The sequence below is a fragment of the Hypanus sabinus genome, chromosome 2, assembly GCF_030144855.1.
Source record: "Hypanus sabinus isolate sHypSab1 chromosome 2, sHypSab1.hap1, whole genome shotgun sequence".
Taxonomy (NCBI): Eukaryota; Metazoa; Chordata; class Chondrichthyes; order Myliobatiformes; family Dasyatidae; genus Hypanus; species Hypanus sabinus.
Genome location: NC_082707.1, coordinates 52,327,399 through 52,351,101, shown reverse-complemented (window position 1 = coordinate 52,351,101; position 23,703 = coordinate 52,327,399). Strand labels below are relative to the sequence as shown.

Below are 23,703 nucleotides of genomic sequence, written 5' to 3'. Positions count from 1 at the left end.
AGACAAGAAAAAATCCCTACTTTGCTGGAAACAATAATGCTAAATATCAAAGGCACACGAGTGAATCTGCAGATGCTGGAAATAAATAAAAACACAAAATGCTGGCAGAAAGCAGGCCAGACAGCACCTATGGGAGGAGGTAGTGACGACGTTTCAGGCCGAAACCTTTCATCAGGAGTGAAGTAACATGGGATGGTGGAGCGGGGATAAGAAGTGGGGGGGAGGGATGAAGTAAAGAGCTGGGAAGTGATAGGCTGGAGGGAAGTGGGCTAGGTGGAGAATTATGGGAAATAAAAGAGAAAGAACGGTAAGGCTGGGGGGGGGGGGGGAGATTATAGTGAGTGGGGGAAAAAGAGAGAGCAAGAGAACCAGACTAAAATAATAGATAGGGATGGGGGTAAGGGGGGGGCAGGGGTATCAACGGAGGTCTGTGAGCCTCCTATCTGCTGGCATGAACACCGGCCACACACTTCAATTCCACAGACCACTCCCAATCTGACATGTCTGTCCATGGCCTCCTCTACCGTCAAGATGAAGCCACATGCAGGTCGATGGAGCAATACCTTATCTCCTGCCTAGGTAGCCTCCTACCTGCCGGCATGAACATCCAACTCACAGACCTCCGTTGATACCCCTGACCCCCCTTATCCCCATCCCTATCTATTATTTTAGTCTGGTTCTCTTTCTCTTTTTCCCCCCCTCACTATAATGTCCCCCCAGCCCTACCTTTCTTTCTCTTTTATTTCCCATAATTCTCCACCTTCCCCCTAGCCCATTTCCCTCCAGCTTATCACTTACCAGCTCCCTACTTCATCCCTCCCCTCACTTCTTATCCCCTCTCCACCATCCCATGTTACTTCACTCCTGATGAAGGGTTTCGGCCCGAAACGTCACTACCTCCTCCCATCGATGCTGTCTGGCCTGCTGAGTTCTGCCAGCATTTTGTGTTTTTAATGGTGAGTATAATTGTTACTGGTCAGTTATGTAATAAAGCAACAGTAGAGGCATCATAAGTGACGTACCAGATGTAAAAGAATTGTGAATTTAAAGATAACTTAGTAAAGGTGTTGAGAGTTGGGTTGATGGGAACAAGAGATGTGGAGCTTTGTGAATGAAAGAGCAATGATACAGTGAGAAAGCAATGTAAAGTGGATGCTAATGAAGAATTTGTCAAACCATGTAACCATATAACAATCACAGCACGGAAACAGGCCATCTTGGCCCTCCTAGTCCGTGCCGAACCCTTAATCTCACCTAGTCCCACCTAACCACACTCAGCCCATAACCCTCCACTCCTTTCCTGTCCATATACCTATCCAATTTTACCTTAAATGACACAACTGAACTGGCCTCTACTACTTCTACAGGAAGCTCATTCCACACAGCTATCACTCTCTGAGTAAAGAAATACCCCCTCGTGTTTCCCTTAAACTTCTGCCCCCTAACTCTCAAATCATGACCTCTAGTTTGAATCTCCCCTACTCTCAACGGAAACAGCCTGTTCACGTCAACTCTATCTATCCCTCGCAAAATTTTAAATACCTCGATCAAATCCCCCCTCAACCTTCTACGCTCCAATGAATAGAGACCTAACTTGTTCAACCTTTCTCTGTAACTTAATTGCTGAAACCCAGGTAACATCCTAGTAAATCGTCTCTGCACTCTCTCTAATTTATTGATATCTTTCCTATAATTCGGTGACCAGAACTGCACACAAAATTCCAAATTTGGCCTTACCAATGCCTTGTACAACTTTAGCATTACATCCCAACTTCTGTACTCAATGCTTTGATTTATAAAGGCCAGCGTTCCAAAAGCCCTCTTCACCACCTTATCTACATGAGACTCCACTTTCAGGGAACTATACACAGTTATTCCTAGATCTCTCTGTTCCTCTGCATTCCTCAATGCCCTACCATTTACTCTGTATGTTCTATTTGGATTATTCCTGCCAAAATGTAGAACCTCACACTTCTCAGCATTAAACTCCATCTGCCAACGTTCAGCCCATTCTTCTAACCGGCATAAATCTCCCTGCAAGCTTTGAAAATCCACCTCATTATCCACAACACCTCCTACCTTAGTATCATTGGCATACTTACTAATCCAACTTACCACCCCATCATCCAGATCATTTATGTATATTACAAACAACATTGGGCCCAAAACAGATCCCTGAGGCACCCCGCTAGTCACCGGCCTCCATCCCGATAAACAATTATCCACCACTACTTTCTGGCATCTCCCATCTAGCCACTGTTGAATCCATTTTATTACTCCAGCATTAATACCTAACAACTGAACCTTCTTAACTAACCTTCCATGTGGAACTTTGTCAAAGGCTTTGCTGAAGTCCATATAGACTACATCCACTGCCTTACCCTCGTCAACATTCCTCGTAACTTCTTCAAAAAATTCAATAAGGTTTGTCAAACATGACCTTCCACGCACAAATCCATGCTGGCTACTTCTAATCAGATCCCGTCTATCCAGATAATTATAAATACTATCTCTAAGAATACTTTCCATTAATTTACCCACCACTGATGTCAAACTGACAGGTCTATAATTGCTAGGCTTCCTTCTAGAACCCTTTTTAAACAATGGAACCACATGAGCAATACGCCAATCCTCCGGCACAATCCCCGTTTCTAATGACATCTTAAAGATCTCCGTCAGAGCTCCTGCTATTTTTACACAAACTTCCCTGAAGGTCCTGGGGAATATCCCGTCAGGACCCGGAGATTTATCCACTTTTAAATTTCTTAAAAGCGCCAGTACCTCCACCTCTTTAATTGTCATAGGTTCCATAACTTCCTAACTTGTTTCCCACACCTTAGACAATTCAATATCCTTCTCCTTAGTGAATACCGAAGAGAAGAAATCATTCAAAATCTCTCCCATCTCCTTCGGTTCCACACATAGCTGACCACTCTGATTCTCTAAGGGGCCAATTTTATCCCTCACTATCCTCTTGCTTTTAATATAACTGTAGAAACCTTTCGGATTTACTTTCACCTTATTTGCCAAACCAACCTCGTATCTTCTTTTAGCTTTTCTAATCTCTTTCTTAAGATTCCTTTTACATTCTTTATATTCCTCGAGCAATTCCTTTACTCCATGCTGCCTATATCTATTGTAGACATCCCTCTTTTTCCGAACCAAATTTCTAATATCCCTTGAAAACCATGGTGCTCTCAAACCTTTAACCTTTCCTTTCACCCTAACAGGAACATAAAGATTCTGTACCCTCATAATTTCACCCTTAAATGACCTCCATTTCTCTATTACATCCTTCCCATAAAACAACTTGACCCAATCCACTCTCTCTAAATCCCTTCGCATCCCCTCAAAGTTAGCCTTTCTCCAATCAAAAATCTCAACTGTAGGTCCAGTCCTGTCCTTCTCCATAATTATATTGAAGCTAATGCTATTGTGATCACTGGACCCGAAGTGCTCCCCAACACATACATCTGTCAGCTGACCTATCGCATTCCCTAACAGGAGATCCAACACTGCCCCATCTCTAGTCGGTACTTCTATGTATTGTTGCAAAAAACTATCCTGCACACATTTCACAAACTCTAAACCATCCAGCCCTTTTACAGAATGAGCTTCCCAGTCTACGTGTGGAAAATTAAAATCTCCCTCAATCACCACCTTGTGTTTACTACAAATATCTGCTATCTCCTTACACATTTGCTCTTCCAACTCACTCGCCCCATTAGGTGGCCTATAATACACTCCTATCAGTGTTACTGCACCTTTCCCATTCTTCAATTCCACCCAAATGGCCTCCCTAGAGGAGCTCTCTAATCTATCCTTCCAAAGCACCGCCATAAGATTTTCTCGGACAAGCAATGCAACACCTCCTCCTCTGGCCCTTCCTACTCTATCACACCTGAAGCAACTAAATCCAGGAATATTTAGTTGCCAATCACACCCTTCCTGCAACCATGTTTCACTAATAGCTACAACATCATAATTCCAGGTATCAATCCACGCTTTAAGCTCATCCACCTTTCTTACAATGCTCCTAGCATTAAAATAGATACATTTAAGATGCTCTCCATCTCCTCCTCTCTTTCCATCCCTAACAATGCATTCAAATTTATTATCCTTTTCTTTCTTCTCCCCTACATCTTCGGGCTGAGCGCATCCCTTCTCCATCACCTGCCTTTCCTCCCTCACACACTGTCTATTTACTTGCTCCACTGGTGAACTAACCTCCTCTCCCATAGACTCCTCAAATAGTCTCCCGCCCCCCCATCTTACTAGTTTAAAGTCCGCCCTGTAGCCCTAGCAAACCTCCCCGCTAGGATATTGGTCCCCCCACGATTCAAGTGTAACCCGTCCTTCTTGAACAGGTCACTCCTGCCCCAGAAGAGGTCCCAATGATCCAGAAACTTGAATCCCTGCCCCTTGCTCCAATCCCACAGCCACGCATTCATCCTCCACCTAATTCTATTCCTACTCTCACTGTCGCGTAGCACAGGCAGTAATCCCGAGATTACTACCTTTGCGGTCCTTCTTCTTAACTGCCTTCCTAACTCCCTATACTCTCGTTTCAGGACCTCTTCCCCTTTCCTTCCTATGTCATTGGTACCTACATGTACCACGACCTCTGGCTCTTCACCCTCCCACTTCAGGATATCTTGGACGCGATCAGAAACGTCCCGAACCCTGGCACCAGGGAGGCAAATTACCATCCACAGAAACGCCTGTCTGAGCCCCTGACTATTGAGTCCCCTATTACTATGGACCTCTTTCTTCTAACCCTACCCTTCTGAGCTACAGGGCCGTCCTCTGTGCTGGAGGCTCGGCCACTGTCACTCCCACCAGGTAGGCTGTCCCCCCCAACAGTACTCAAACATGAGTATTTATTGTCAAGGGGTACAGCCACTGGGGTACTCTCTAGTACCTGCCTCTTCCCCTTCCTGACTGTAACCCACCTATCTGCCTCCCGTGGTCCCGGAGTGACCACCTGCCTGTAACTCCTCTCTATCACCTCCTCACTCTCCCTGACCAGGCGAAGGTCAAAGCTTAATAAAAGTTTGCAACATTTACTTCAATAGAAGGCTTGCAATGTAGTTGTAGTGTTCTCACTCGGCGTGTAAGATAACGCTGAACTAAACATCGAGTTAAATCTTTGTCAATGACGACAGGATCACAGTAAGATTAACCGTTTACTGTTCACTCTTCCACATTAGCGTATGGTGAAAACTGTTGACAAAACAATACAAGATTTGTACAGCAGTTGTTTCCTCCTTAATATTACATTTACATGGTAAATAATTGCAAAAGTAAAACTACAACTACTACATTACATTAAAGTGCAGCATATAGTCAGAATCTACCTACGCCATTGACTGCTTTAAATACACTTCAACGCAAACTATCCGCAACTCTTTAACTAACGAAAACATAAACCTTATCGACCATCGTTAATTTTAACAAGATCGGCGTTAACATTTTAATTCAACATATCGATTATCTCATAACTCACAGCGTTGCTCTCACTATATCGCACATGTCTCGACCCCCACCTTCCTGTTTCTCCAAACCGGTATTTTCCCACAGGACGCGGCAAAACCGGATGTGATGTCATCGCATGCCGCGATATCTCACAAGCAATGAATTTACTTTAAACAATCCTAACTTTAACTAGAATGCTAACAAATGAATTACTAAGCGAAAATATTATAAACTAAATAACTGCCATAAAGGCAACACAGTAGTGATTGTGAATGTAGAGAAGAGGAGTTTGTGTGAGCAGAAACATTTAAATGGGAACAAAAGGGCAGTGAATTGGAGGAAAAAATGGGACAAAACTGGAAATTGACATTGTTGCCTTGATTGGGAGAGATCAGGTTAGAGAGAATTGCAATAGAACTAAAGCTAATTTGGGATATATACAGTAGTGTGCAAATACAAGTTTTAAATGTATTTTGTAGATTTTCTTTCTCATTAAAACTATATAAAATTTGTATATAATGAATATATTAGCTAGTATTAATTATAAAGGAGAATGTGTAGGTATCTGTGTCTTTGGAGAGATGCCTTATATTTTTATATTTACTGTTTTTATGAAGTAACCTAGGTATTAAAGTGTTTTTCTCTTGAGTCCTGTCTATTTGTCTTGGTGGTATTACATATATTTTTGCCTTTTAAATCACACTATTTATTGCGAATTTCATAGCACAATGTGCATTTACATAGACTGAATATATCTCTGTTTTTAGACTGTGAATCAGCTGGCACATGCTTTACATCAGAATGAATACTTAGATGCTGGATGTCTAGTTCGTGTTTTTTGGCCAAAATCGAAATGTGCTCTTCTACGAGACGACTTGGTGTTAATGGACAGGTCTGATCAGTTCAAAATATTGTTTCTTCGTTGTTTTACTGCTCCAGCTGAATAAGGACACATAGTTTCTTAATTTTTGAAACATTCAAACGCTATCTGATTTTTTTGGTATGATTTCTACAGTCAAGGATTAAGCATTAGTGGTCACTGCTGACTTTGAAGAAATTGTTTTCTGACATGATTTTCAGCTGTCTTGACATAATTTGTGGCTCAGAGATCTGTGTTCATCCACATTGTTGGCATCAAGAAAGCTAAGCAGCCAATCATGAAGCACTCCCATCAAATAAGGAAGTAAAAGACACTAATTTTTAACTAGCTAAATACTTTACAGAGTTAAATAAAAATGGTGATATTTACTGAATATTAAGCTAAAAACTGAAATATATCCAGAAAAATTAAGAAAAAACTAGAGAATTCTGAAATTTAAAAATTGCTGAGAAAAGTTCATTCCCTGCTGTTGAACATTGTGGGCATGCTATGTTGGCACTGGAATGTGCGTTAACACCTGCAGGTTGTCCCCAGCGTATCATTGAGTTTGTTGGTTGTTAATACAAATGACACATTTCACTGTATGATTTGATGTACCTATGATAAATACTTGTAAGTGAATCTGAATTCCTGCATAAAATATTTTCTGATTACAGAGACATTGTGTAATAGTTTTAACTTAATGTAATATTAAAGTTCAGTTGTGCCTCTCTCACCAAGTGGAAAGTTTGAGGTTTATTTGGAACAGGTTAGTTGATAAAGATGAAGTTACAATTTCTGCATTTATTTTGATATCTATGCATGTGTCTCCTCTACAAGTTGCGGTCAGATTTAATTATGATAGTGAGCATTGAAAGTCACAACATTATACTCTGCAATTTCTATTTAATCGCCGTTATGCTCATTTCAAAAATTTACAAATTTCCGAATGCATGTTATATGTATTTGTGTCAATTGATGTTTTCTTCTGTAGCCCTGGTACTGATGTCACCACTGAGTTGGATTCATGGATTGACAAATTCTGCCTAGATGCTGATGTCTTTGTGTTAGTTGCAAATTCTGAATCAACACTAATGCAAACAGTAAGTGAATGCTTTTTACTCTTGGCACAATTTGAAGACAGTTATCAGAAGGATTATCATTTGTTTACATTTTCCACTGTTTTCTTTCCAACACTCTTAAAGATACAGGGTGTGAATAAATGAATATAATCTAGCGGTTGTTGAAAACTAGGCAAATTGTATAAACAAAATTCAAGTTTAAATTGGACAAAACTACCGTATAAAGAATATTGGGGCAGATAAAAGCCCCTTAGGCTTGCTCTTCTATTTCCAGATCTCTGAAGTCCACACATCAGTTAATTTGTGCATCCGAACATCTTTTGGTTAGAGAATTCCAAAAATTCAAGCTTGGTACTTAATTTCATTATGCCTTCATTCAAAATAATGACTGAATCACTTTGAGCTTGGTTCAGGCTCATGAAACCTAGCGACCAACATCTGCTGGTCTTGCTGATTGTTGCACGAGGTGGAGTAGTTTGCTAGTGGTAATCTGGCTGCTTGCACTGAGAACAAGATCTTAACCAAGGCTCAACCATATAACCTTCTAACACAGGGGTGGGCAAACTTTTTGACTTGAGGGCCACAAAGGGTTCTAAAATTTGACAGGGGGGCCGGACCAGGAGCAGATGGACGGAGTGTTTTGGTAATACACCTCATAAGAGAAAATAAAATATCATGGGATATGTAGAAAACATGTGCTTTAATTTCAATTGAAAATGAACAAATGCATTACAACAAAATATCTGTCTTTGAAGTCCCATGGTATTTAGCTATTTATTGAAATGACTTTTAAAACACTGAAAATTAAATGAATAAAATACAGCTTTTTTTAATAGTAACAGTTATTATTTTAAAGCACTGAAAATTCTGTTATCCTTCAAGATATTATCATCATCACTCTCCTCCTGACTGTCTTTATTTCAAAAACGGTAGGAGATGCAGGTCTACTTGTTCTGCTCCTTATTCAATTGCCCCTGTGCCAAAACTCAACGACCCGCACAATGACAAAGCAGGGAGAGCGTGCTGGTATGCGGAGCTCTGTGCTCGCAAATCCCCGCAGGCGATCTCTCTTAGCCGGAACGCTGGCTAATTGTGAGCCGGTTCTGATGTGCCAGGAAATGGGTCGCCACAAGGTCACAAAGTAAAGCGCAAATGTGGAGTAATACGCTGCACCTCAACAAAGGTCAATGTATATAGAGTGCGTCATCTATTGGGAAAACGCCAGAATTGCGGGAAGAAAACGTTAACAAGGTTTATTAATATAATTTCATCAAGTTCTGTGGGCCTGATTAAAAAGCTTAGCGGGCCGTAGTTTGCCCATGCCTGTTCTAACAGGTCATGTTGTATGAAGGGCTTTTCCAGTGTTTCTAAATGATCAAAGGCATTTGGAAACAGTCAAATACAATTAAATTCAAGTTACAGAAACATTACTGTTCAGCTTGTTTAAATAACAAATATTCAGTATAAGCCTTCACCTAGTTTAAGAGAAAGCTAGCAAAATCAATCAAATATATTAGTCCTCCATGGTTGACACAAACCTGAGGAGCTAGATGTGTATCAGGACCCTTTGCATGGTACAATATAGATATCTATCAATACTCAAAATCAGTGGAACCTAGACTGCAGACTCAGATCACGAGTGCAGTTCCCCTTTAAAAAAACAGATACATGGCATGCAAGCCATTCTGTAGGTACGATTGAAGCTCAGAGGCCTTAGACATTGCCTCCCCCTACTCTTGACTATCCTGCTGACAAATGTACGGTATCTAGAAAATGAACACTTCAGAGCAAGATTGCCTTATAAGAGGGACATCAAGGACTGCTGTGTCCTTGGGTTCACAGAAACATGGCTCACACCCACCATTTCGGACACAACACTGCAACCCAATGACTTTACCATTCTTTGCAAAGGCAGGAGAACTGAGTCTTTTAAAGGCAGAATAATGTTTTATGATTCACTCATCATGGTGCACAAATGTGGCGGTTTTGTCTCACTCCTGGTCATCTGACTTGGAACATCTAGCAGTGAAATGTCGACCATTTTATCTGTTGAGGAAGTTTTCTGCTGTTACCCTGATAGCTGTGTAATTCCACTTCTGGACAACATCAGGCAGGCACTGGAGGTGCTGAGCACTGTGATCAGTGCGCCCGGCTGCCTACCTTGTCATTGCAGGGAATTTCAATCAAGCCATGTTGAAGAAGTCTTTGAACAACCACCACTAACATATCACCTGTTGAACTAGAGGAGCCAAGACACTTGACCATTGTTATACCACCATTAAGAATGCTTAGTGGGTCTTCCGGTAAGATGGCAATTGCTTAGCTGCTCCGAACTTTTGTTCCGTTACTGTCGCTATCTTTGCACTAAATGTCTCCATTTTTTAAACCTTAGTTGGGAACTTTTTCGGTACCTCTTACTTGCCTGTGAACACATCTAACTTGCAATGTCTAGCAAGAGCTCTAAATCCGGGAGAAAGGAAGCTACGGCTCTCTCAGACGAGACCCTGGCTGCGCTCGGTCAGCTCCGAGATGAAATTTTAAAGGAATTCCAAATCGCTTTCAAACAGTTGGACAAGCTTGATCAGATCAACGACAAGGTGGGCAAACATGCCAACACTTATCTCGCATCGATTCGACTTCTGAAGATTTGGAAAGTCGTGTTCGATACTTGGAGACTCTCTGTTCCATCTTGGAGGAAAAGTGTAACAAACTCCTTTTCAAAACAGTGGATCTCGAAAATCGCAGCAGACGCTGCAATCTTAGAATTCTTGGATTGCCAGAGGCCACCGAACAGGGATCAACAGTGAAGTTTTTCTCTGTGAGATATTCGGGAAAGATTTGCTTCTGAACCCGCCTGAGCTCGAACGGGCACACCGTGTCCATGTTCCCGCCGGAATTCTGGGCAACCACCTGCAACCAGTAATCTTGTGCTTCCATCAATACCAGGTAAAACACCGTCTGATCGTAGAGGCACGTCGCAGAGGTTCTTTTATTTTCCAGGATACAACCATTTGCTTTGTGGAAGATTTTGCACCCCAGACCTTAAAGATGCGCGCTGAGTTTAAAGGCGCAATGAAAGTGCTTTTTGATCGTGGTTTTAAACCCTCTCTTCGTTCCCCTGCTGATCTACAAATCAAGCTTAACACTGGGAAGAATGCTTAATGTGCTATCCCAGGCCCACACTTTGGAAAGTTGAATTCCTTCACTGTGCTTCTAACCCTGCTGTACAGGCAGAGACTAAAGACTGCAGCACCAGTGGTGAGGACTGAGAAGGCATGGTCAAGGGAGGTGGAGAAGCGCTTCCAGGACTGTTGATGGAAGGGACAATCTGGTAAGATGGCAGCACGCTCAAATGCATCAGCTACTATGGGACCAACCAAAGGTGCAATTGTCTTTTTTTAAACAATTTTATGATCACAAGACCCTGCTGGACATTAAAACTTAAAGAACTACAGGTCTACCCCATCAGCGAGTTGTTCATTGGCGGAAAAACTGCAGGATCTGGACTAGGTGTGGACCATGCTGCTGCCTGCATCATAAAGGCATCAGAGGAGTCGGCGCATGAAGGTGCTGTATAGTCTAATAGTGAGTGATTGTCTTGGTTGTTTTTATTGTGATTACTAGACCCTGTTGGGCATTGTTAATGTGGAATGCTGCAGGTTAATTCACTGATTTATTGGCAGACAGCAGGGGCAGGTGGTGGGGATGCTGAGTGTGCTCTGTTGTAGTGAGGACTAGGGCTCGTCTCATTGCCACCTGTTTATAGCTGCCCAGGAGAGAGGCATTGGAGTTGGTGCACTCCACTGGAGTGCTGGGGGTGGTGTAGCGCAGTGTCCAAGCTGGAGTCAGTGCCACGCCCAGTGTTTGCGTGATAGAAGACTAGCCGTGTTGTGTTTGAATGCAGACTACTGCATCATTCATGGACTCGGGGTCTTGGGGTATTTTTTTTGTGTGACTATTTTACTGATATATGCACTTGCTATCTTATGTCTGCATTGTGCTGGGTATGACTGTTAGTATAGTGTTTTGCACCTTGTCCCCAGAGTAACGATGTTTCATTTGGCTGTATTCATGGATATTCATGTATGGTTGAATGACAATTGAATTTGAACTTGAGGTATTCAGGGATTTGTCTTCAAATCTGAATGAATATGCCACAGTTGTCACCAACTTCATCAAGACGTGTGGAAGAGTATGTGCCTTCATGAACATACCGGACATACCAGCAAAAGACGTAGCTGAACAGGAAATTCATGGTCTGCTGAGGGCTACATCTGTGGCATTCAGGACCAGTGATCCAGAACTGGACATGAAGTCCTGGTATGACCTACAGAAGGTTATTTTAAAAGCAAAAATCAATTGCAATTGAAGTGAGAGATGGAATCATATGTACATTAGCTCTGGTTTGGTTTGCAGGCCATTAATTTCTACAAGGCAAAACCTAACCATGAATATCTGTGATGCTTTGTTGCCAGGTGAGCTCAATGTCTTTTATGCATGCTTTGAAAGGGAGAATAAAACTGCATCCATATGAATCCCTGCAGCATCTGATGACCCAGTGATCTCTGTTTCAAAGGCCAACATCAGAACATCTTTCTAGATGGTGAACTCTTGCAAGATGTCTGGCCTGGCAGGATACTGAAAGCATGTGCCAACCAAATGGGGGGAGTGTTCAAGGATATTTGCAATCTCACTGCTGACATTGGAGGTTCTCACCTGCTTCAAAAGGGCAACAATCATACAATGCATATGTACAAAATTAAGGGAGGGAAGTTTAGGGGAGACATCTGTGATTTTTTTACACAGAGGGTTGTGAGTGCCTGGAATGACTTGCCAGGGTTGGCGATGGAGGCTAAAACATTAGGGGTATTTAAGAGCCTCTTGGACAGGCACATGGATGAAAGAAAAATGGAGGGTTATGGGGTAGTGTGGGTTTAGTACTTTTATTTTTAAGGATTATATGGGTCAGCACAACATGGAGGGCTGAAGGGCCTGTACTGTGCTGTAGTGTTCTATGGTTAAGTACCCAAGGACAGCAGGGTGAGTTGCCTCAATGACTTTCACCCAATTACACTCATATCTATGGTGATGAAGTGCTTTGAGAGGTTGATCTAAGCAAGGACCTGGACCCACTACAATTTGCCTACTGCCACAATACAGCTACAGAAAATGCAGTATCACTAACTGTCCACTTGGTCTTGGATCACCAGCACAATAGCAATACCTTCACCAGGCTGCTGTTTATAGCAGTTCAGCATTCAACACAATTATACTCTCAGTTCTAATCAACAAACTCCAAAACATGTTCCTATGTACCTCCCTCTGCAACTGGATCATTGATTTCCTCACTGAGAGACCACATTGAGTTCAAATCAGAAATAACATTTCTTCCTCGCTGACTGTCAACACTGGCGAACCTCAAGTTTGTGTGCTTAGTCCACTGCTCCACTTTTTCTACACCTGTGACTGTGTGGCTAGGCACAGCTTTAACATTATCTATAAATTTGCTGATGACTCAACTATTGTTGGCAGAATTTCAGATGGTGATGAGGAGGCATACAGGAGCTGGATAGATCAAAGTTCAAAGTAAATTTATTATCAAAGTACACAGGTCACCATAAAGAACCCTGAGATTTGTTTTCTTGTGGGCATATTCTGAAAACCCAAGAAACATAATAGAATCCAATAGTGCCCGACAGAATGGACAAACAACCATAATGCAGAAGACATCAAATTTTGCAGATACAAAAATGGAATAATTATCGAAAACATAAGATGAAGAGTCCTTGTAGATTTGCTGGTTGAGTGGTGGCAACAATAACCTTGCACTCGACATCTGTAAGACCAAGGAATTGATCATGGTCTTTAGGAAGAGAAAGTCGAGAGAACACACACCAGTCCTCATTGAGAGATCAGCAGTGGAAAGGGTGAACAGTTTCCAGTTCCTGCGTGTCAACATCAATGAAGATCCATCAAAGAGATACAATTACAAAAGCAGTGACTGTATTTTGTTCGGAGTTTGAGGAGATTTGATATATCACCTAAGACTCCTGCAAACTTCTACAGATGTACCCTGGAGAGTATTCTAACTGTTTGCATTACAATCTGGTATGGAGAGGCCACTGTATAGGATCAGCAAAAGCTGCAAAATGTTGTAAGCTCAGCCAGCTCCATCATTGGCAATAGCCTTCCCAGCATCCAGGACACCTTCAAAAGGTGGTGCCTCAAAAAGCCAGCATCCATCATTAAGAGCCCCCCCCCCATCACCCAGGACGTGCCCTTTTCTCATAGCTACAATCAAGGAGGAGGTACAGAAGTCCAAAGACACACACTCAAAAATTTCAGGAACAACTTCTTCCCCTCTTCCATGGACAAAGAACCCATGAAAACTACCTTACTATTTATTGCTCTTGTTTTTGATCGTCTTGCATTACTTAATTAATTTACATGTATTTCTTACTGTAATTTAGTTTTTAAAGTATGTAATGCAATGTGCTGCTGCAGGACTATTAATTTTATAACATATACCAGTGATATTAATTCTGATTGGACCCTGTCCTCAATGCACCTGGCAGAGTTGATCACTATGTATTTAATATTTTTTGCAGCAGCAACTTGAAGTGTCTGTCATATACTGCAGGTAGTCTACATATCAGCTTGATCACATTCCATGCCTTTCATTCTCTGTTCATAGGGAAAAAACCTGCAAATTGATGTGATAGCAGAATGTTATGTCGTATAACATTATCAGTTTTAAATGTTTTCAAAATTAGAATTTTAAATATTATTGTAAACTTCAGATATTCAAAATATTTCTAATGATTTAGTTATGTCACTTTCAGGAAAAACATTTTTTTCATAAAGTTAATGAGAGACTTTCCAAGCCGAATATTTTCATCTTGAATAATCGTTGGGATGCTTCTGCTTCTGAGCCAGAATACATGGATGAAGTAAGTTGCAATTGGACAGTGCATTATAATTTGTTATTGAATGAATGATGTCTTAATTAAATATGTTAATAATCATGCTTAAATGCTGAATTGAATAGCCATACAGGCTAATTGCTTTGTATGTTTATTGTTGTGATAACAGACTATGAGAAAATAGAAATCTGTTAATTTTGCTGATATTTAAGTCTGTGTTTTCTTTATAATTTAGGTGCGTCAGCAGCATACTGATCGCTGTATTAACTTCCTGGTTAATGAGCTTGGAGTAATGGATCGTGCACAAGCTGAGAATCGTATATTTTTTATTTCTGCCAAGGAGGCTGTAAATGCCAGAATTCATAAAGCTCAAGGGATGCCAGAAGGTGGTAAGTGTGGTACTCTCCACTGTAATATGCTACTGTGGTGCCCCAAAGGGTAATTAAATGGCCTATTCCAAATTGGTGTCCTTAATTTGTTATGAAATAGCCCATATAGAAAACTCAAAACTTTTTTTAGGTTGAGTAACTAACTGACATATAGAGATATGTAAATCACAAAATTGTACATTTGAATTTAAGTGACTGTCTATGCTAAGGGTATTAAACAAATGCTATGCGTTACCAATTTTTTCTGTTATTATACTATATGTGATTTGCCTTGATTGATAACAAATTTGGAATTAATTCTTTTGGAAAGTGTCCTTGCCTGTTAACTTAATCAATACTTAGAGAACATAGAACATCATGGCACTGGAATAGGCCCTACAGACAATGACGCCTGTGCCAACCATGAAGACATATTAAACTATTCCCAAGTGCCTTCTTGCGATCTGAATTCCACTCCCCCCAATTACCTGTTCGTGTGCATGTCTAAATATCCTTTAAGGGTCACTTTTATAATCATATATATATGTTTTTTTTATGACTTCATCCTTGTATAATAAAAAAATTAGCAACTTTTTTTGGTGGTATTTAACTTTCAGGTGGTGCACTAGCAGATGGATTCCAGGCTAGACTTTTTGAATTTCAAAATTTTGAGCACCAGTTTGAGGTATGCAGTAGGTAGCTGTCTTTAAACTTTGCCTCAAAAATTAATAATTTAAAGATTTCAGTTCTTTCTGGTTTGTTTGCAAAATGAAGTAATTTATGTACAATTTGAAAAATAAACCGTTGGTACATGTTTGTATTGAAATATTTAGTACTAGAAACTTGATTTAATAACTTCAGAGCTCCTTAAATTGTGCTTATATCATGAAGTGGTTATTGCTTCCTCAAGGCATGAGTTGTAGCTTTAGTATAATTAATACTATAAACTGGTATTTAAGGACATTTTGGATCTTACACTGAAATTGACAGACATGACCTTTAAAATATTGTTTGCTTTTGAGTAAAAGTATTGAGAACATAAGCAGGCTTGAATGTAAACATATTTCTAACCTATGTCTATGTACAATATTGGGCAAGAGGAAGGCAAAAATTGTGGGCAAAGTTAGCCACAAGTATACTTCAATTGCATTTAATGTCAGAACATGGGACCATAAACCTCTGTAATGCCTAACAGTCATCAATTTATGCTGTTGCAGACTATTCGGTTGTTCTTTGTATTTTTTTTCTTTTTATTACCTTCAATAGAAGGAACATTTAGGTGCTTTCTGTTACTTTTGTGGAACTTGATGCAAACGATTTTTATGTATTCTTCAAGATACTTAAAATTTACCTAGTAACATTTGTGATTAAATGAAGTATTCTGCTACTTTTTGACTACCTCAAATAAATTTTAAGCAGAGTCCCTTAATCCCTTTACTTAACTGGCTTCTACAAGTTTGCATTTAAACAGTACTTCCATCTGCTATGGATGCATTATCTTGCCAGCTTACGTGCAGTTCCATGCACTTTTATGTCCATATAGAATTTATTACCAACTCTCAATTAGTATATCTTTGGGTTTTATTTCATCAACAGACTTTGATGTGCAGGAAATTATCTGTTTCATTTACAGTTGATCAAATGTTATTGACGGAAACCATTAATTTTTAAACTCATTATTACCTAGTTGTTAACTTCACATGGTATTACCAAATGAGGCTTGGTTCTCATTTAATGGTATCCATCAGCTCAATTATTGTTGTGAGCTCTTAAGTCTTTACAAGTCAGCAGCAGACTATAAACTTGAAACATTAGAAGTTAACATTATCTTCTAATCCTCAGTCCTTAAACTGCCCTATGACTCTCAGATGCCTAAACCATTCGATCCAAACCGTCCCCAGCCACTTGTCCCCTAATCTTGACTTGGAAAAGGAACCACATCACATAATTTCAGTTGGCATCACATTTTTGAATAGCTCAATAGCAATATTAAGGAAGCACTGCCTGTATTTTTTTTTAACCTCATAAATTCACTTAGCATTGAGTCTTAGGGAACTACAACACAGAAAAAGGCCCTTGATCCATCTAGTTTGTGCCAAATATTATTCTGCCTAGTCCCACCGACCTGCACCTGGACCATAGCCCTTCATACCCTTGCCAACCGTGTACTTATCCAGAGTTCTCAATGGAAGAAACTGTTTATCTGCTGTTTCAAGAATCGTCCATTGGTTGTCCTTATCTCAACAATGATTGTAATTATAATTTTCATTATGTTGCTACTCCATGATCATTATTATTTTCCACAGTTATGAGTTTTTGCTAATAGTACTTCCACGTAAACACTTAAAAGGACCACTGGTGGTTCAAAGTACCCAGAAAATAGTATAGGCAAGTTATAAAAATGGAGTTAAACAACCATGTGCTTGCGAAGCACTGTTTACAAGTGGCCAGGAGAAGAATTTCTAGATTTCAATTCAGAATTTCCAAAACACAATTCTGAATAAAACTGTTCTAAATTAGAAAATGAACTTGGCATATAACAGATTAATTGCATGCCCACAGTTTCCTATGTTGTATTAATTGTGCAGCTTCCATTGTTGTCTCCCAGCAAAGTAGTGAATGTAATGTATATTTGCAACAATATTATAAATTTCTTTGCTGTCTCAATGCAAGCAGTGCTATGTTGCTGTTCAACATGAGATTTAAATTTTACCTCCTGGAAATAAAAGTTATACTTGATAGCTTTTCTCATTTTGCAAAAATTTTTAAAAATGACACTGTGACATAGGGAAATGTCATTCCATGTGCTAAGCTCATATTCTGTTTTAAACAGCTGTATTCAGGATTGTGCTCTAGAGGTTCTGAATTGAAATCTAGCATGTTGATCTTGAAATAGAAGTCAAGTTTCTACAATTTCCATTGTTTTCTAAAATTATAGAAATTGTTGATTGCTATCTTAACTAACCATATCTCAGTTTCTCTTTTGAGAATTTTCTTCTTTCCTATAGCTGTTCTTTAACTGTGTGTAACTTACTAGTCAACATTTTGTATTCATTGCTGAAGTCTAGATCTGCTTCGATGAGGTGCTCTGAGAAATTCTATTATGCTTTCTGTTCTTATTTTCATCCTTCTGTTTTCTCTCAAAAATTATATTGGACAAGCATGTTTGACTTCCAGTATCACTTCTTTGTACTAGGAGCAAATCGATAATTATTGTTTCTGAAGTGGTTAAGAATGGGGAGAAATATGGCTAGTTTATATCTGTTAGACTTCCTAAAAATAAGTATAGTTTTTGATGTAGAAGTTACAATGCCATTTAACTATATTTCTGTCTTTGCCAATCTAGCAGGAAAAAGTAGCAAATTTGAAACAGTTGAAAGATCATATTAAGTAGTTGTATACCATTATCCATCTGGTCCCATTCTTGTCTGTGCACTGGCTGCACATCTGGGCCTCTTCCCAATGCATTCCAGTTGTGTACGTGACCCTGATCTACTGGGTACATTTCCACCCAGTGCACATCATGCTGTATCATGCTCCTGCCATGTTCCTGCTGCTGAAGGTCTGGGGGATGTTGTTCCTAGCCACTTGTTTAGGTTGGATGGCTAACTTGGAAATGTGGCCAGCTGCCAATAGCTATCTTGATGATATTAATGAATGAAGTTCACCAGTCCATCAGCATAGTCTTTGGCTGACTGAGGACAGCTATGTTTGAAAATTGGCGATCAGCAACTTAAACCTGGCACACACCTCTTAGTCTACCAGACAGCAATGGTCCTTGCCGTTCTGCATGTTTCTAATATTTGATCTACCAATGGCAGATCTTGCAAGACACTGGAAAGATACCACCAACACTGAATCCATTAAATTCACTGGAAGGATAAGTGTCAGCATTCTTTTCCAGGCCAGCTTTACATTTATTCATTCATTTGGCCAAACTATGTTTTTCACTTACCCAACATAAAATTCCTAAACAGAAACTATTTTGATCTTTGTCATGAGAAGAGATTACAAAGTGAGCAGGCAACAAGATTGAAGAACATTTTTAAAGGGTTCATAGAAAAAGATGATCCCCATTAACTGATGGGAATTTTTGGCTCATCGCTTCTCATGATGGAGAAGGTATGTTTGATACGATACTGATAACTTAGAGTTTATGTTTGGGGAGCACACAGAAAAGCTGTACTAAAGGCAAATAAGAACATGTTATCAAACTATTCAGCTGCCTTCACTGTTAGGCACCTCCTGTGCCATCTGCAGGAAAATATGTGCTTTTCACATTGGTCGCATAAGTTACCTTTAAGCTCCAAAAGAATGTGTGGAAGCAAATCACCTTTAATCCTGAGGGGATTTCTTAAGAAGAATGGCATCCCATGTTAAGTTCGTCAAGCAGAAGGAAAGCGGATGTGGTGCATAGACAATATTCAAGTGAAGCTTCCATTAATACATTCTTCAGTTGAATCCCATTGATAGCACATACAGGTTCTGATAGTTGTGAAGCAATTTTGGACTTGGGTTTTTCTAATGCAATAATCATAAGTATTTTTGAAGTGCAACTGCCACCAGTTTGAAAGGAGAAGGGGAGGTTCAGCAATAGTACAAAGGAAAGTAAAGGAAAAAGAAAATAACTGGTAAGAATTTGCAAGGAATGGTTAAACTTTCCTTTAAAATGTATGAAAGCAAAGCTCTGAAAATGTTGGTGAAGCAAACTGAATGTTCTCACACTGGTTAAAAAGCCCATCCTGTAGTCAGATTTTGTAGCTGAAACTTGATGTCATTATATGACATTTGAAATGCAAACAATAATGAGAGAAGTGTGCTAAAAATGACAACAGGAATAAAAAGAGAAGGTGTGTGTTTTTTAGATAATGAAGTTCATGTTAATTGTCCCAGCTAGAACATATCACCAGAGCTGCAGGCGCCTACGCCTTCCATAATGAGTACCATGCTCTGTATGAGGAAACATAATTTAATCATTATTGACAAGTATGTCAAACATAGTTTTCATTGCATTTACTTATCATAAACATTATTTTTATACAGTATGTAATTTTCTTTTAAACACATTACTGTGAATACAAATATTTGGCCTAAGGCACTGCCTTGCTGCTGTTTTTTTTGCACTTTTATTTGGTTTAACTTTTATTTAATGCTTGTTCTGTTGATGCTTCTGTGCATTTTGTTTAGAATCAGCAGCAAGTCTGTATCTCAGCATATCTTTATAATTGTCCAATGTAAGCAATATGAAGTTCACAGTAATGTGTTCCTGCTTGGACCTCGCAGGAGTGTATCTCGCACTCAGCAGTGAAAACAAAATTTGAGCAACACACAATCAGAGCTAAACAGATCATAGACACTGTGAAAAACATCATGGACTCCATCAATGTGGTTGCAGCAGACAAAAGGTAAGAAAAACTCCCAGCGTCTGAATTTACATTACAAGGAATTAGTTTGGGGAGCTTTTTCATTATCTGGGATTTGAATAAGTGATGCTAAAGTGAATCTCTAATTGTTTGCGTAAAATTAAATTTGACAAAGCCCTAAAGTAAATTTCATTTCCCTAGGCCATTCTTCCTGTCCCATCACTTGACCTGCTAATCCAAGCATGGATAGACTGCAATGATATGTATCGACTTAATTGGTTATTTCTTGCGTTGCAACAATAGCCATAATGCAAATATTGTCTTTGGCTGTTGAGTTCTTCAGTTTACGGAATTAAACTCATTGAATTGTTTCAGAAGGAGGTTATTTTGCCTATCAACTCATGCCAAGACAATCACCATACACTAGATATTCCACTACCATAGGAAAGCTTTGGAATAAGAGAATGCTAGCAACAACAATGGAACCCTTTTTCAGCACACTGAAATCTGTAGCAAAATAATGGCAATCACCTCAGCTCTTTATATAGTCAAATAACTGGTCGCTGCTGACAAAGATTCACATCTATGCTAGTCCCATTTTTTTCTGGTGCTTGGTCCATATTATTTTAAACCTCTCCCATTCATGTACCTGCCGAAATTCCTTTTCAGTGTTGTTAATTTACTTGCCTCACTGCTCCCTATAACAGCTCATTCCATATACTGACGACCTTCTGGTTGAAAAAGTTGCCTCTTGGGTAACTTTTAAATCTCTCTCTCACTCAAAACCTGGTCCTCTAGTTCTTAATTTCTCCACTATTTGGGGGAAAAAGATTACGTGCATTCACCACATCTGTGCCCTTATGATTTTATTGCTCACTAAAAAATAATAGCCTTCAATACAAATTGGTTGGTAACAGAAAAGGTTATGGTGGAAAATAATTGGATGAGGAATTTTGGTCTCTGCTCTCCAATCTGCAGGTTTATATGACTCCCAAGCAGGAAGGGACTTGGAAGTAATGAGGAATACGTTATAACAACACTTGCATCAATGATAACAAAAATAATATGCAAAAAGGGATGTAAGGGCCTTTTGTGAGAAAATGTGGACTATATAGTAGGATAAAGGTAGATTGCATGAAAACATAAGAAGTGGGGCTTTATGTGTGGAAAGCATTAGGTCATGCATTTTGATAAGTAGACTCGAAAGACAAACCATTATCTAAATGATGAAATTTGATGGCAGATGCAGCAAGTGAAAGGTAAGTGGCTTGTAGGTGTTTATTACAAGAGGGTTAGAGTTTAAAAACTGGGAAGTATATCACTGCAAGTGCCAGAAATTTTACACCTGACCATTTACCTCCTTCCTTGCATCCATTTCGGGCCCCAAACAGTCCTTCCAAGTGAGGCAATACTTCACCTGCAAATCTGTTGGAGTTGTCTTTTGTATCTAGCGCTCCTGATGTACCTTCTCCTACTTTGGTGACACCCAATGTAAACTGGAGTTCTGCTTTGTTGAGCACCTCTGCTCCATCCACCAAAAACGGAATTTCCCAGTGTCCAAACATTTTAATTCCAATCTCCATTGCCATTCAAACACATCAGTCCATGGCTGCCTCTTTTGCCACGATGTGGTTACTCTCAGGGTGGAGGAGGAATACCTCATATCTTGTCTGGGTAGCCTCCAACCTAAAGGCATGAACATTGATTTAAGACCATAAGACTTGGGAGCAGAATTAGGCCTTTCAGCCAATCAAGGCTGGTCTGCTATTTCAACATGGCTGATTCATTTCCTTCACAACCCTATTCTGTTTTCTCCCCATAACTTTTCATATCCTGTCCAATCAAGAACCTATCAACCTCCACCTTAAATACACCCATTGACCTGGCCTCCATAGCAACCTGTGGCAACAAATTCCACAGATTCACCTTCATCTCCATTCTAAATGGATGTCCCTCTGTTCTGAGGCTGTGCCCTCTGTTCCAAGACTCCCCCATCATAGGAAATATCCCCTCCACCTCCACTTTTTCTAGGCCTTTCAACATTCGATGTTTCAATGAAATTCTTCCTCATTCTACTAAATTCCAGCAAGTAAAGACTCAGAACCATCAATTGTTCCTCAGACAGTAAGCCTTTTATTTCACGGAATCATTCTCATGAACCTTCATTGAGGCCTCACTGGTGACTTAAAAAGCTTCAGCATTACTTTTTCATTCTAGTCTTCTCAAAGGGAATGCTATTTGCCTTCATCACACCGACTCAACCTGCAGTTAAACTTAAGGGAATCCAAGTCCCTTTGCACTCAGATCTTTGAACTTTCTTCCCATTTAGAAAATAGACCATGCTTTTATTCCTTCTACCATAGTGCATGACCATACACTTCCCGACACTGTATTCCATTGCCACTTATTTGCCCATTCTCCTAAACTGTCTTACGTGCTTTACATCCTTCTGTAGCCTCCCTGCTTCCTCAAAACTATCTGGTCTTCCACCCATCTTTGTATCGTCCGCAAACTTGCCCACAAAGCCATGAATTCCATTATCCAAAGTATTAGCATACAGTGTAAAAAGTAGTTACCCCAACACTGACCCCAACAAAATACCACTAGTCACCAGCAGCTGATCAGAAAAGGCTCCCTTTGTTCCCACTCTTTGCCTCCTGCCATTCAGCCAGTGCTAGTATCTTTCTTATTAAGCAGCCTCATGTGTAGCACCTTGTCAAAGGCCTTTTGAAAATTCAAGTGTACAATCTCCACCAATTCTTTGTCTGTCCTGCGTGCTCTTTCCTCAGATGTTTCAAGCAGATTTGCCAGATTTCTCTTACAGAGGAAAAAAAATCCCTCCCCTTTCCCTCTTCTATTTCCCACTCTGGCCTCTTACCTCTTCTCCTCACCTGCCTGTCACCTCCCTCTGGTGCTCCTCCTCCTTCCCTTTCTCCCTTGGTCCACTCTCGTCTCCTATCAGATTCCTTCTTCTCCAGCCCTTACCTTTCCCATCCATCTAGCTTCATCTCCTTTTACTCTCCCCACCTTTTTATTCTGGTGTCTTCCCCCCTTTCTTTCCAGTCCTGAAGAAGGATCTTGAAAAGTCGACTTTAGTCATGTCCATAGATGCTGCTTGATCTGCTGAGCTCCTCCGGCTTATTGTATATGTTGCAACAGGAAAGTATTATTACAATTGCATTGGGTACTTAATGTTGAGGCCATGTCTCAAGTACTATGCAGTTTTGGTCCCTTTTATTGAAGAAAGTAAGTACTGGCACTGTATTAATTGGGTTAATTCCTTGGATGACAGGATTGTCCCATCATGAGCAGTTAAAGAAGCTAGATCTATATTCTTTGTATAGATGAATGTAAGGTGGTGATGTTGAAACATCTAAGATCTTGAGAGGGCGTGAGAGAGTAGATAAGGGGATGTGATAGAATCTTAAATAAGGGAATGTAGTTAAAAATTAGAAAGGGGTGTTATTTAAACTGAAGTATATTGGAACAACTTCCCACAGAGGGCGGTGATTCACTCTCTGAAGTTGTTCAAATACACTTCAATTTAAACTGGAGTTTTCCACCCAAAGATCATTGGAGGCATGTGCAAAAAGAAATGGATACAATTTTGAAAGATCTAGGGAATTGATGACA

At 39.9% G+C, this 23,703-nt stretch overlaps 1 protein-coding gene across 3 annotated transcripts in view; it reads left to right on the top strand.

Moving 5' to 3' along the window:
• Positions 1-23,703, top strand: part of LOC132378770 (mitofusin-1-like) — a 123,912-nt gene that overhangs the window by 54,815 nt on the left and 45,394 nt on the right. For all 3 annotated transcript variants that reach the window (XM_059945939.1, XM_059945931.1, XM_059945923.1), the window contains 6 exons: positions 6,243-6,367; positions 7,329-7,437; positions 14,259-14,366; positions 14,575-14,728; positions 15,325-15,392; positions 19,991-20,112. In XM_059945939.1, coding sequence (XP_059801922.1) covers positions 6,243-6,367; positions 7,329-7,437; positions 14,259-14,366; positions 14,575-14,728; positions 15,325-15,392; positions 19,991-20,112 — 686 coding nt within the window. The remainder of the gene's footprint in view (positions 1-6,242; positions 6,368-7,328; positions 7,438-14,258; positions 14,367-14,574; positions 14,729-15,324; positions 15,393-19,990; positions 20,113-23,703) is intronic.